Source organism: Hesperophylax consimilis, chromosome 28 (genome assembly GCF_061612785.1).
Source record: "Hesperophylax consimilis isolate HC1 chromosome 28, BYU_Hcon_1.0, whole genome shotgun sequence".
Taxonomy (NCBI): domain Eukaryota; kingdom Metazoa; phylum Arthropoda; class Insecta; order Trichoptera; family Limnephilidae; genus Hesperophylax; species Hesperophylax consimilis.
In genome coordinates this window covers 19,870,311-19,885,357 of record NC_142863.1, presented here as the reverse complement: position 1 = coordinate 19,885,357, position 15,047 = coordinate 19,870,311, and the positions used below count along the sequence as shown (strand labels likewise).

Below are 15,047 nucleotides of genomic sequence, written 5' to 3'. Positions count from 1 at the left end.
ATCAATATCCGTTGCATAGTTTAGAAGAACTAAGCGCACAAACAGACAGACGCGGATAGCGACTTTATTTTGTATTATTTAGAGATAAATATTCGAAAAAAATTTCTTTATAATAATTTGAAAAGATTGTTGGATTACATAAAGTTTAATATTATTTGATATTTTAACCTGTTGAAGGTCGGAGCATAAGAAAGAAAAATACTAGTGAAACCTAAAGTTTTATTAGCCCAAACGATGTTGATATTGTTTTTCAAACATCGCATCGCATCGCAAATTATTCTAACAAGGATCATATTAGAATGCCCGCTTGGTCACCAGAGACCCATCGGCGTTCCACTGGTTATTGCGAAAAAAGGTAAATTGGGCGAGGTTTAACCCGTGGACAGCCGGAACAGAAAATTCTCGGCATACACTCGATTGCCGGACGAAAATACGCGTGAAAATTACCTTGAAAAGTTTTGCTCAAAAACCAAACTAATGATTTTTTCTTCAATTCTTTTCTGTTTACCTGATAATATATCTAATTATTAAAATATATTTCATGTTTGTACATTTCTGGCGCTCCCGAAGCTTGCCGGCTGCTTTTTTCTAGCGCTCCTAGATATATTTTGAAAATATTGGGAAGTCCTTGTTTGTTAAATTGTGTAAATATCTAAAAATAACCGTAATCATTTTTATGTTAAGTGTATACAATCAAAATAATTTTAATATCGCAGTTTCTAGCTTAATTGAACTTTTAATAAAATAACTCATATTATTTTAAAACTCTCGTTTCTTAAAACGCAGTTGCGCTTCCATCCGATGGTCAACTGGACACATGTGCATACCGCACGTGGCTCGACCTAGCAGCTAATCCCAAGTGTTCAGTTTGTAGTGCAGTGATTTACGATGTTTACTTTGTTATGCAATGCATAATATAAACACTACTATTGTGTATAATAGGGCAACACTATTAAGTTTTAAAAATAAACGTGTATTGTTGGACCCTCTGGTTGCCGCAAAAGTAACCTTGTACAACCTTGTGCGTGACCCAAATGTGAAAGCTAGGTACCGGGGTTGTCGTGGAGGACAAAACAGGAAAAAATATCTATGCAAGAAGGAACAAGACTTTAAAACTAACAATAACTCTAATAATATTAACTCTCTATTAGAACAGGGTATTCAAGTGGTCATACCAACTGACAAACGGAGCGTCCTAGCTTCTGAAGCCCTACGCGATTCTGATAAATGTGACAATCTGAACTTTAATAAAATTCGATCAGAACGACATGCGAATTTTAGAAGCAGACGGCTTGCGGTGGGTTCCTGGAATGCACGTTCTCTGAACAACAAGTTAGAGGAGGTGGATGATGTTTTTAAAGATCAAAAACTCCACATACTCACCATCACAGAAAGCTGGCATGAAAACAGTGAATCTTATTCAATCAAAAGACTTCAAGCTCTTGGGTATGTCGTTCTGGAGCAGGCTCGACCCAGAGCTACGGAACACTCTAATAGTATATCACACGTAAATCATGGGGGTGTCGTGATAATAGCCCGACAAGGACTGCGGCTTGCCAGGGTCGAAAATGGCACATTCAGTACATTTGAGTACATTGGCTGCCGTGTTTCTTCTGCGGGATCGTCATTTATACTATTAACGCTGTACCGACCCGGTTCGAAAACGATCTGTGTAGAATTTTTTAAGGAGTTTTTGCGTTTTTTGGAATGGGCAGTGGGTCTTTCCGAAACTCTCATCATCACGGGTGATATAAATATTCACCTCGAGCGCGAGACATCACCCAACGCTATCAAATTCATTGACCTACTGGATAGTTTTGGACTCCGGCAATGGGTCAACGAACCAACTCATGATGCTGGTGGAATTATAGACATTTTTGTATCCATGTGTAGTAGCCCACCACTGACCGCTAAAGTCTGTGATATAGGCTTATCAGATCATCGACTTGTCCGCACCGAAATTCATTTCAACCCGCCAAAAGTGTCCTATAAAACAATAGAATCGAGGGAATGGCGTAAATTTAATTTCGAAAATTTCCTTGAAGATCTCAAAAATTCTTCTCTATGCATAGAAAGCAACTGGGAAATTAAGACGACGACAGATCTAATCGAGGAGTATAACACCACTCTTTCAAACTTATTAATAAAATATGCTCCAACCACCTCGAAAACGCGGAAAGTTCGAAAGTCTGACGGCTGGTTCGACGAAGAGTGCCGAAGCCAGAAAAGGCGAATGAGGAAACTAGAGAGGTCATATAGAAGAAACCCAGATGTTACTACACGAGATCAGTGGATAAATGCTCAAAATGAGTACAGAAGCAAAATAAGTGCCAAAAGATCCGATTATTGGATCAATAAAATTGACTCTGAGCGGAAAAATCCACGACGTCTCTGGAACTCGGTCAAAACTATCATCGCTGGTAATACTGTTCCAACTGCTACAGAAATTACACCGCAGGCCTTTTCTAAGTTTTTCTGTGAAAAAATAGAAACCATACGCGCCTCCACATCTTCTGCCCCTCCGCCAAGATTTACAGCCAATTCCACAAGGATACTGTCATCTTTTGAACCTACAACGCTGGAAGAAGTAGGAAAGTTGATCCTTAGTTCGCCAAACAAACAATGTACTCTTGACCCTATCCCAACGTGGCTTCTCAAGAAATGTTGCAACGTGTTATCCCCTTTCCTGGTTCACGTGTTTAATAAGTCCCTAAGCACAGGTGACTTCCCGGAGCCACTTAAGTCTGCTGTAGTTACCCCAATTATTAAAAAACCACAGCTTGATGCCGACAACCTGGGTAATTATCGACCTGTATCAAATCTGCCTCTCGTAGCTAAACTACTAGAAAAAATTGTGGCTTCTCAAATAATCTCCCACTTAAATCTTAATAAATTAATCACAAATCATCAATCTGCATATAGGAGGTTCCACTCAACAGAAACCGGATTACTTCGTGTCCTGTCAGATATAACCCTTGCCATAGAGTCAGGTAAGTTAGCACTTATTTCACTTTTGGATATGAGCGCTGCATTTGATACCATTGACCACGACTTTCTCATTAAGAGACTAGAAGTAACGTTTGGCTTACATTCTAACATCAAATATTGGCTAGAATCCTATCTATCCAATCGCTCGCAAGCAGTAAAGGTTGGAAATAAACAGTCCAACTTCTCAAAACTCTCTTCAGGGGTACCCCAGGGATCCGTTTTGGGTCCACTTCTCTTCATTCTTTTTACAAATGACGTCGCAAAAATTATCGAGTCATTTGGCCTTTTATCTCACTGTTATGCTGACGATCAGCAAATATACTTTTACTGCTCACCAAATGAGATCGACGGCCTAAAAATTCGCACAGCTGAGTGTCTAGAAGCAATCAATCTCTGGATGTCCTCAAATAAACTTAAGCTAAATCCTTCAAAAACGGAGTTTCTCTGGGCAGCCACACATAGACGCCAACATTTAATAGAAAACTCACCAATCGCTATTTCCGGCAACGACGTAACTGCTAAAACAACCGTCAAACTTCTGGGAGTTTATCTGGATTCAGACCTTTCTTTAAAAAGTCAGGTAAATAAGACCGTTAGCACGGGGTTCTTCTACCTTAGACAACTTAAGTCAGTTCGTAGAAACCTTTCAACAGAGGCAACTAAATTACTTGTGAACTCATATATAGTATCACGTCTTGACTATTGCAACGGCATTTATGCAAATCTTCCTAAATGCGAAACTGATAAACTACAATCAGTGTTCAACGCCGCAGCAAGGCTTATCACCGGGGTACCCAAGTTTTCGCACATTTCGGAACACCTCCGAAATCTTCACTGGCTGAAGTGTCCTGAAAGGATCCAGTACAAGCTATGCTGGATGGTGTTTAAAGCTATCAACGAAATGGCGCCACCGTATATTACTGAGCTATGCATTCCGGAAAATACTGGTCTAAGGCAGTCAACTCTTAGATCAGCGACATCATCTGCAATTGGAAGGTTGAAAGAGCCTAAGCGAAATCCGAACACTAAATTTGGTGATCGTGCATTCGGAGTATCCGGCCCCAAGGCTTGGAATAAACTTCCTATGGAATTGAGATGTATAACCAGCCCAACAGAATTTAGATCCAAACTAAAAACTCACTTTTTCAGACACTCATTTCCATAAATCCGTCATTCTATCCAAATATTTCTTTTTTTTCATTTTTTTATACCGTAATTGTTACATTATCTAGCGATTCCGTTCATTCAATTTTGCTATTGACTTGCCTACCAGTGGACAATGGACAATATCAGCGGGAACATAACAAGTTAATCGGTTTAATTGTTGGCAGATGAATCATCTAAATGCGTTTAAGATTGGCGATTGATTGATTTTATTCATTAATTTAATTCATTTAACATATAATATATCCAGCTAACAATAAATCCACCCTAATATAATAGAACTTCCTTCTTCTTCTGGCGTTAGTAAGATTAAATTGTTAATTTTAATTTTAGTTGTAAGTTGCCAAATATGTAAATACTCGTGTATATGTCGTTAAGATAGTAGTTATAGGCCTTAGTCGTAAGTCACTAGATATAAGTCTTAGAGATAAGTCAGTAGTTCTAGTATTAAATATTTAAGAAATATATTTGTACAGCGCCCTTGAGGTGATTTCTCACGAAAACGGCGCTATATAAATTAGCCAAATATTATTATTATTTATGTTTATATCGTAACAAGTTTCCCCGGAAGAGCTTACTTTATCTAAAAAAAAAAAAATCTCCATAATGATATGGTAAAAAAAAAATATATAAACTGGTTTTATTATTTCTACATATACCTGAATACATAATCTTTATGGAAAACATTCCTCAAAAGGTGTTTTCAAAGAAATAATGACCTTTATACTAACTTTTTGCAACCCCGTTTCACGAAAACGAATTTTGACATTCACAGACAATTTATTTTCTATGCTGTCATCGAGGATACATTCTCGACAGTGTTATTAGCGCAAGCGAATCTAATTTTGTCCTCTATACAGTTTTTAAAGCATAAACGTTAAATCGCATCACAAAAAATTCCAGGGTGAATGGATTAGAACAGGTCTTTGGAGTACCATCGGCAAGTTAAGTCTTTAAAAAATAATGTCTCGGTAGCATCATCGGCAAACCACTCGTTAATGTCTACATGGAATGCACGTGCCTGGTCATATTTTTTTGCATGTGAGCTGATTACAATTTGTTCAAAGGCTGAAATAGACCGAGATTCAGCATTTAACAGGAAGAGCAGCTCATTCCTCATGGATATTTAAGTCTACATAACATATATAACACAATAATTACAAAGTACATCTGTTTAAATTAAGATTCATTTGTGGATCTGATATCTCCCAAGGCCGTATTGATGGCCTCCATCCACTGGTCCCTCTCGGGTCTGGTATCGCTGGCCAGCAGGTGCGTGGCCGCCCCATCGGCGCGCAGACACAGGGCGGAGCGCCGGCGGGGGCTGGGCTCCGCGGGGGCGGGGGCACCGGCTCCCTCCGAGGTCTGCAGCAGCAGGGTGTGGGGGCGGGCGCACACGTCTCGGGGGGCGGCGCAAACGCGATCGGAGACGCAGGTTGACAGTTCGATCGTTCCCATCGGGGGCTGAGGATTAAACAAGTAGAATAGATATGTTAATTTATTAAATAGCAGCCCAGACCCAGGAAAAGTCAAGAGCTAGTCTGAATTCTTGAAAAATCAATTACAGTTTTGAAAATAACAATTAAAATAATATTCTGTTCAAAATATTACATAAAAGGAAGGTACTTTATCTAAGACACTGTGGGGAACCAGAAGACATCGCCACACATCCAATGACAGCCCTGGTGAACTTCATAAAAGGGACCGGGTTACTGGCAAAGGAATGAGGTAAAATGGGAGATAGTACAATGGGCCTATGGCCTAAGTGCTTGCGGGGAACGTAAGTAAACCGCCTCCGAATTTTAAAAAAAAAAAAAGGTACTTTATTGCTTGTCTGAATTCTTCACACCATTTTGAAAACACTCATTATAAATTAATAAAAGAAAAAGTTTTTTTTTATAGACGCATTAAGTAGAAAATGGGGAAGAGGAAGGTTGGGAATTATCTTTCTATTCAGATCTGGTCACTAAACACAACTTTAAAATGTCAATTTTTAATAATGATTCAATTCTGAATGGTGGTCTGTCACCAGGGTGATACTGAGAGAATCTACCATATAAAAAGTTTTAACAAAAGTTATATTTTTAACAAATTATTTAAATTTAATAATAATCCTGCCTCATTACATACCCCTATTCGGGACATCTTAGACTCAGGGGGTATTTCACTATGTCGGGCTAAATATCTGACTAGCTAGCCGTTGGCTGGCTTTAAAGATCAGAATAACTTCGTTATTCAACGGCGACCGTTTCACCATTGTTGCCGAGCTTCCGGATAGATAACACTCGAAATAGTATGGCAACATCGCAAAATGTTTGCAGTTACCCCATCTACTGGAACGCCTGTCATGTTTTGCCGCAATGTCTATGGAATGCTATCGTTAACGCCAATTGATCTGTGGTCAACGCCGTCATCCAGTTTCCCGCCATAGTCCGCACACCGCAAAGTGTGCATTTTTTTGGTTATGTTATGTTGATTATCAGGTCATTTTAGATAGATTCGTGTCGAATTAATACATTGTTTCTTATTTTGAACACAATCAAATAATTCAGGATGGATCATACAAGCATTCAAATTCATTCGAGCTCTTAAAACTCGCGGCCTTCGCATCGCCGCCCTTTCACCTGCTTCTGTAAATCAAAAACCTCGGTATCCATAATAATTCGCAACAAAATTCGACTCACTTCTCCGCTGTCAAACTCGGAATGTTTTGACGCCATCTTTGATTCGAGGAATAGCGCCTAACGTGAGGTTCGAGTACTGATTAGTCAAATCGAACTTTAAACCGAGCGTTAGCGTTATTCAGATATAGTGAAAACGAAAAAATGACTAATCCGCGGATTAGTGCTTAGTCAGAACATAATCAGAGATAGTGAAATGCCCCCTCAGTGACTCAAGAAAATTGGGACTTTATGTATCCACATAAAAAAATGTATAAATAACTCAAATATTACGGTTACGTTTTAAGATTTACTTGCATTTTGTTCTCTAAAAGTAATATTACATTTTAGTTAAATACCTTATTCCCTTCGTGATCAGGATACCTCCAGTAGCTCAGGTCTGGTCCGTTCAGCACGCACCAGCGTCGGTGCCAGGCCCCGAAGCCGCCCGCCTCCTCGAACATGGTCAGGAAACCCTTCAGCGGGGCCCGCTGGGGCGCCACGGACGGCAGGCGGTCCGACACAAGGGTCACTCGAACTGTACCCTCCAGGGGGCCCCCGAACGAACCCTGGAAAGAGAATCAGATTAGAATAAGGCATTAAATAATAAATCAGATTATACAGGGTGTACCAACAAGAGCTTCGGATTTAAATTTTGCAGCATTTTTTTATTGTAAAGCTGTCAGCTCTAAAAACCTCACATGCGTCATCTGCCAACCTTGTGATTAGTAAATATGGAATGCTACACAAAAGTTAAAAATGTTAAAATTGTTGAAATTTACTATAAAAATGGAGTTAAGTAAGTTTAAGAGAAATGTTTGGATGAAGTAGTTCGTAAACGTTGTGGAATTTTCAGTCGAAATAATGGTCCAAGTGAGTCATCATTCGAAGATTTATTAAAAAATTTGAGGAAACTGGTTCGATTCTGGACAATGAGTCACCTATGCGTCCTCGTAGCAAGAGTTCACTCGAAACCCTATGGAAAATTAATTTGTCATCGTTCGCAAGATAATTTCACAATCCTTTAAAGAATTAGGTGAAGTCACTGGTGACCAAATGCCTTTTTACTCCAAATAAGTTCAGAAATCACTGGTTAAAGTTCATTGGATACTTGCTCAAACACCCTACAATGCCTTGCATATATAATTAATAATATTAAGAATTTGATTGTTAATTCACCTTGTTCAGAGAGAAGCTAGTCCTGGTGACCTGGCTGTGTCCGAAGATGCAGTAGCCGTGGGGCTGCAGAGCGGGGGCCCTCACGGCAGAGGGGCCACCGGGGGACACGGCTAGGGGGCCCCGCAGGTCAGCGCCCCGGCAGCCCTTGCGAGGCGTGGCCAGCTTGCCACTCTGAAAAATAAATACATATATTAGATTCGTAGACCTAACAAATGAGTAGACTTGCCCTAACATAAAATCTGGATATCAAAGAGTGATCATCTTTTTGGTACCAGGAGGGTTTTACGAGAATACTAGAAAAGTAAAGTTCGTTAATAATAATAATAAGGTGTTTATTCCGGTATGTGGGGAGGTTAGTGAAGTCCCACACATTCCATATAGAGTTACAAAAAATATATGATCAAAAACAAAAAGACAGAACAGAAAAAAAAACAGAATAAATTGAAAATAAAATAGAATAAAACGATAAAATTAATAGAATAATAGAAAGTTGAAGCCTTTAGGGAGCCGTGACTATATTAGGCGCTAGTATTTTTCTCCAGTGTGCGTCAATGCTGGAGGATGGAGTGAGGCGGGCTTCCATAGTGAGGATATTTCCAGAGCTTCTTATCCTTAACCTCTCAGACAAAGACATTTATTTACTATGTGTTCCTTTGAGAACTGTCAAAACGTGATAATTTTTGTGTTATTTACGAGTTTTGCTAAAAGCTTCATAACTCACGTTTTGGGAAACGTAGCCTCATTCTAAAAAATGTTTTGGAAAGATTATGAAATCCACTATCGCATTGTGTTGTAATACGTAAATTTTTGCGTTTGTAAATATACATTTTATGAAAACGTCAAAAATATGTAAGAATCGCTTACAATTATTTCAAAGCCGTGAAAAATGTACTTTTTTCTGAGTATCATAAAGAAATAACACTTTATATATTGAAGAAATATAATTAAAAACTATTAGTCACCTCAAAATATTAACCATCCAAACTAAAATATTTTTAATAAATTATTTAGAAACGCAATAAATTATGTAGCGTTATTCATTATCGATACTCTGTTTTTTAAATCATGGCAATCCGTATACTAGTGATGGAAATAAATCGATTTTTGTAAAATCTCGCGCGTTTACGTGAAAAGACGTTCTAATGTCTTGACCGCTATTATCATATTTACGTCTTTTGACGTTCTAATGTTCTGAGTGGTTAAAAGGTTAAAGCAAGGTACTGCTTTGCAGTGCAGTCCGCTGTGGGACTTTTCTACACAGGATCTGAATGTTCATTTTTAACCAAACCGTCTACAAATCGGGTTGCGTAGCGATGCAAAAATGAGTGAGGTAAGTAAATGATAACTTTGTAAAATAATTTATATAAATAATAATTTGTAAAAGTGTCTAACTAAATAGTATAACAAAATAATTGATTTGTAGAAACAAGCACAAATTTTTGTTTACCCGATTTAAGATACGCAGTTAAGGTTTTTACGCAGCCAGCAATTTATGCGCCATTGTAAAAGGGACTACTTATATGTATGCAAATTTTATTTTCGAAATGCGAGTTGCCTGTATGTCTTTGCACTCAGGAATAGCCAGGCACAACCCAACCTTCATCTACCACATTTCCTTCCCTCCCCACTCCTTTCAACTTCACAACATACCCCAACTGGGGATGCCATAGTTCCAGTGGCCTAGGACAGTTGGAATTCTTTTGACATTTAAAAATTACTGCGCTTACGATGGCCAGTTAAATTTTGAAATAGATAAATACCTTTTTTGTTGCAATGTGATACTTGACGTCGTGGGGCAGAATTTCTTTGGAGGCCTGCAGTGCGTATACTTCTATGGTAACCTTCAAAAGAAAACACATCATCAGAAATTAATCCACATTCCTGCAAGTTTTAGCCTATCATATGCTAGTGCAAGTTATAGGTATTACAGCGAATTTTGATGCAAACATAGTACTCACACAGATGCATTGCTTGCATAAAGCATGAATCAAAATTGTTACATATTCAACAAACTAAAAAAGTTCCAGTAAAATTGAAAAAAGTTAAAATAATACAAATAACACGCTGTAAGACTTTTCAAACAACTATAAAAACTATTTGAATGCTTATTGTCCCCTTTTCACTAACTACAATTAGTAGGCGTAAGCAAGACAAAAGGCTGTGTGCACCAATGCACACAATCCTTTGTATTATTTGGGTCAACTCTAATTGCGTAGACCTATATATACATCAAGCCCAAAGATATTAGAAGAACGAGTTGTGCTATGAGCAGTTCACACCGTGTGGAATTGTTTTGCCGAGTGTCGCCGGTTTTGTTCACCAATACTACTGCACACCTTCGCTTACGCTAAGGTATCCGCACTAATACATAGAACAGATTTCTGTGCGTACACGTCCCGATACCATTCAAAGTACCCTAATTAGGTAGTACTCCGCCTACGGTCCGGCGGCCAACATAGCATATCTCGTTCTTCTAATATCTTTGATCACGCCTAAGAGTGATCTGTCACAGTTTCGTATGAAAATGATGTCATACCTTGAAATCGGTGTTCAGTCCTTCCAGTCTCACTTTGTCAGGGAAGGTTACGGAGAAGGCGTCCGGGGTGGACTTGACCATGGATGTGGCGATGACTCTTTCCTGGCATTTAATCAGGCAGACCAGGTAGTGGCCCAGGGCATCTGCAGAGACAAATTAAACATATTACATACTGTTGGCTTGTTTTTACGTAAATCGGCCGTATGTGGAACGAGCTACTGGCATTCGATTTTCCTCCTTCGTATAATCAGGGAATCTTCCAGATCCGCACTAAATCCCTTCCTACAACCTCTACCTTAACCCGCCTCAGTGATGTCACAGTTCTGAACAGTGTAAAGACAGGAGGGGCGCTCTTGTGAGGTGTCTCAATTTATTTTTTAAACATGCGGTAAAATGATTTCACTGTACATATAATAAACTGAAAGTTTGTAAGAGAAACGTAGCAAACCTGCGTTGAGTTGTCTGACATAGTCTCTTCTTAGTGGCAGGCTCAGATCCTGCATGTTGAGGGTGATCACCTGTGATGATGAAGGGGGAATCCCCTCCACTTGGATCCTCTGGACCTCGTGGAGACAAGCCTGCCGGCGGTGAGCTGAAATTACCAACAAGCGCAACTATTAATACATATTATTAAATACATAAACCACGCTAAAAAAAATAACGAAGAAGTTTTTAAAGGAACTAATCAATTACTTCTTAACCTGTACAACGCAATACACAAATGCTATTAAGCAATAGATATATTTCGACACAATATATGTGTTTAGTGAAACTTCATGAATCAGGCGCGTAGATTACGTTAAGAGTGTTCATTGTCAGTTTTTTTATTCTTCCGAATGGCATGAAAACTGAACACTAAACGGATGTCTTTGAAATGTAGGGATATTTATTTATTACATCTCACTATACATAAATTGTTTTTTTTTTTAAATTAACCTCACTAGGACTAAGCCTGTATCGAGGTTAACAATTTACATTTGAGTGAAGCAAACATAGAGTAATCACAAACATACAGTAATACTACTTACAACACACAAAATATTTCAAAAAAGATAGAAAAAATATGTATTAGATGAGTTACCAGATGGGTAATTTGACAGTATATTGCATAAATAAACCACCCACTACATTGATATATTCGGGCTTTTTGTATGAAACAAATTGGTCCTAAAAAATCATAGATATGCCAATATATAGACAGTACAATTCTCATTCGGAGCCTACTTATTATACTATACACCAATGAAAAACTCTGAAAGTTTATTCCATAGACTTACAGTGTTTTTCATTGGTGGATATAGTTAGGCAATCATATAATGTCACAATATTTCGGTTCCAATTTTCAAACGGTAAAATTGTAACAAAATTTGAACCATAACTAATCATTATTCTCAAGGAGAAACAAAGCAGATAATAAAGACAGCTAGGGTGACATTCAGTTTTTAGAAAATAGGACTTACATAAAATCTTATTATTTAAGAAAGGACAAGGATGAAAAAACATTAAGTTTGTCAATACAAACATTTAACCACTTGATACTCGGTTTTTTTTTAACAAAAATTAAACTAAAAACATCAGGTTATTTTATTTTTTATAAAGAGTTAACATAATAAAAAATAAAAACAATAAAAAAATCTTGTGAGCGCAGTTTGTTTGTTTATACAAGTCAAAAGACGCGAGCAGTCTTCGGGTTGTCGCGGTACGATACACGCGCCGTCTGCGAACACCGCTCATTCAAAAGCATTAAGTGGTTAACTAACTTTTTAAATTTAACTAAGGAATTGGTAGACTTGATATGATTTGGAAGAATATTAAACATAATTGGTGCCTGATATAAATATTTATTTATTTATTATTGGATAATTTGTATAGCGCCGCTTTTGTGAGATATCACCTCAGGGGCGCTTTACAGTTGATGCAGGTATTACAGAAAATATTACAAAAATAGAGTGAAGTTAAGTAAAATGAAGTAAAGGAACAGGTGACACGAAGATAGAAGATGGAGACTCTGCAGCAAGAATCCCAGGTGGTGAAGAAACTGGTCCAGCTGCTGCAGCGAAAGAGTCCACCGCGTCCACCAACAGTGCCAGCACGAGGTTCGTCATCCGTCCAGGTATGTGTCTGCTGTTAATAAAGCGCTGACACACTATCCTCTCACAGATACCAGACCTTGGCAGCACCGCTGTGACGTTCTACGAAGATAGAAGATGGAGACTCTGCAGCAAGAATCCTAAGTGGTGAAGGAACTGGACCAGCTGCTGCAGTAAGAGAGTCCACCGCATCTAACAACAGCGTCCAGGTATGTATCTGCTGCTAATAAAGCGCTGACACCTCACATAGATAAGAGACCCTGGCAGCACCGCTGTGACGTTTGTCAAGTCCATCATTTATCTCCATGTAATCCTGTTCCTGGTAATTGTTGAAGTGGTGCATTCTGTCCGCAATAAAAAGCGACGGTTGGGTAATAAATTGCCCTGGGCTTAGTAAAAAACTTGCCAGTGTCCAAGCTTGCCCAGTTTCCGAGAATTTTGTTGAAAACATCTTGAGTGCATTTACCGGTCGCCGTTCGTTTCGAAAGTCCGATATTTTTGAGCAAATTTCAGAATATTCACTTTAAAACACTGCACTCAAATCACATATTATAAAGTTCTAATAATTATTAAGTTTATTTTTATTTAAGTTCAAATGTTGATGGATTGATTTTAAAAATAATTTCAAAGGGATGTTGCCTCATTTCCCTTGAAAATACTAAAAAAACACAAAGCGGTTGGAGGAAGCGTTGGGACGCGTCCTGCTGCCACGAAGGGCGCTACAATACGCTACAAATAGTTTGTTTGACCAAAACAAGTTTCGTATGTACGGCCGGCACATCTTTAAAATTGTGTAATTGTACTAGCTATAAAAAGAAGAATAATAATAATATGGTTATGTTGTGAAGAGCCACAAATACAAGATTAACCAATTGATAGCGAACTGAAAGTTTTACACTATTTTTCATTTGCATTATTTTCTTATAATTTTTGGGAAAAGTAGTGTTATTTATTATTCAGTGAAAGTCGTGATATTGAGCAACAAAAGTAATGTTATTTTAACTTTCTTAGTATTTTGTAGCAAAAAAATGTAAAAAAAAATAAAATTTAAATTTAAAAATATACACAACGTTTTCGACGTTAGCTGTGTTCCATTTTATGGCTATTGAAACTGGTCAAAACTATAGAAAAAAAAATATTAATTTAGTATCTGTAAAAAATATCATTTAATTATTTTAAAATACCAAAAATCATGTGAAAAATACGAAAATTCTCATTATTTCTGTGAAAATGGCTAAATTTGCATTATCGCAAATACAAATTTTTCAGGTCCTACCAATTGATAATCCAGGGAAATATTGATGGAAGATGCAACAAAATAAGGCGCCGCACTTCATAGCTTTGAAATCCATGTGACTGATACGAATGCAGTTCTGCAACAGAGTTGTTCCAGGCCGCATCGTCAATTCAAATGCTTCTATCTTCCGTGTTAACCACTCAGAACATTAGAACGTCAAAAGACGTAAATATGATAATAGCGGTCAAGACATTAGAACGTCTTTTCACGTAAACGCGCGAGATTTTACAAAAATTGATTTATTTCCATCACTAGTATACGGATTACCATGATTTAAAAAACAGAGTATCGATAATGAATAACGCAATGCGTCTGTATTCAAGAATATCTATGGAACGTAGAGGTGCATTATCTAAGCCGATTGAAACTGTAAAGATGTTCGTTAATAATTTATTGCGTTTCTAAATAATTTATTAAAAATATTTTAGTTTGGACGGTTAATATTTTGAGGTGACTAATAGTTTTTAAATATATTTCTTCAATATATAAAGTGTTATTTCTTTATGCTACTCAGAAAAAAGTACATTTTTCAAGGCTTTGAAATAATGGTAAGCGATTTTTACATATTTTTATCGTTTTCATAAAATGTATATTTAGAAACGCAAATATTTACGTATAACAAGACAATGCGATAATGGATTTCATAATCTTTCCAAAACATTTTTTAGAATGAGGCTACGTTTCCCAAAACGTGAGTTATGAAGATTTTAGTAAAACTCGTAAATAACACAAAAATTATCACGTTCTGACAGTTCTCAAAGGTTAATACTTGGTTTAATGTCCACGTTTCAATGGCATACAGAATAATAGAAAAAAATATAACATCGTGTTTAATCGTCAGCTGTTATAAGTCAGACTGTGAAAGAACTTACTGGCAAGAAGAAGCAGCCTCTCTCCCTCGGCCTGTTCGGTGGATCCGCTGAATTCTATAGTGGAAGCGCACAGGTTCAGTGCTTGGCTCGCCTGTAAGCAAACAATATACACCATATTGTAGTTTGAAAGAGAAGCAGAGGAAAAGAAGGAGTCATCCATGCAGTATAGGACTCAGAGAAGTGGAGGAGCCTGCTTCATCAAGGAGTGGTCACATAAACAACTAAATACATGCGTGCACTCATAAACGTATCCCCAATTGA

General features: G+C 37.7%; 1 protein-coding gene across 2 annotated transcripts in view; it reads right to left on the bottom strand.

Annotated features, from left to right (window-relative positions):
• Positions 1 to 4,708: 4,708 nt before the first annotated feature.
• Positions 4,709 to 15,047, bottom strand: part of LOC149410326 (anillin-like) — an 87,229-nt gene continuing 76,890 nt past the window's right edge. For both annotated transcript variants that reach the window (XM_089649006.1, XM_089649007.1), the window contains exons 9-15: positions 14,787 to 14,877; positions 10,976 to 11,119; positions 10,528 to 10,670; positions 9,752 to 9,832; positions 7,992 to 8,162; positions 7,172 to 7,381; positions 4,709 to 5,616 (exon numbers count right to left, since the gene is read on the bottom strand). In XM_089649006.1, the coding sequence (XP_089505132.1) occupies positions 5,332 to 5,616; positions 7,172 to 7,381; positions 7,992 to 8,162; positions 9,752 to 9,832; positions 10,528 to 10,670; positions 10,976 to 11,119; positions 14,787 to 14,877 (1,125 nt within the window). In that variant the 3' untranslated portion in view covers positions 4,709 to 5,331. The remainder of the gene's footprint in view (positions 5,617 to 7,171; positions 7,382 to 7,991; positions 8,163 to 9,751; positions 9,833 to 10,527; positions 10,671 to 10,975; positions 11,120 to 14,786; positions 14,878 to 15,047) is intronic.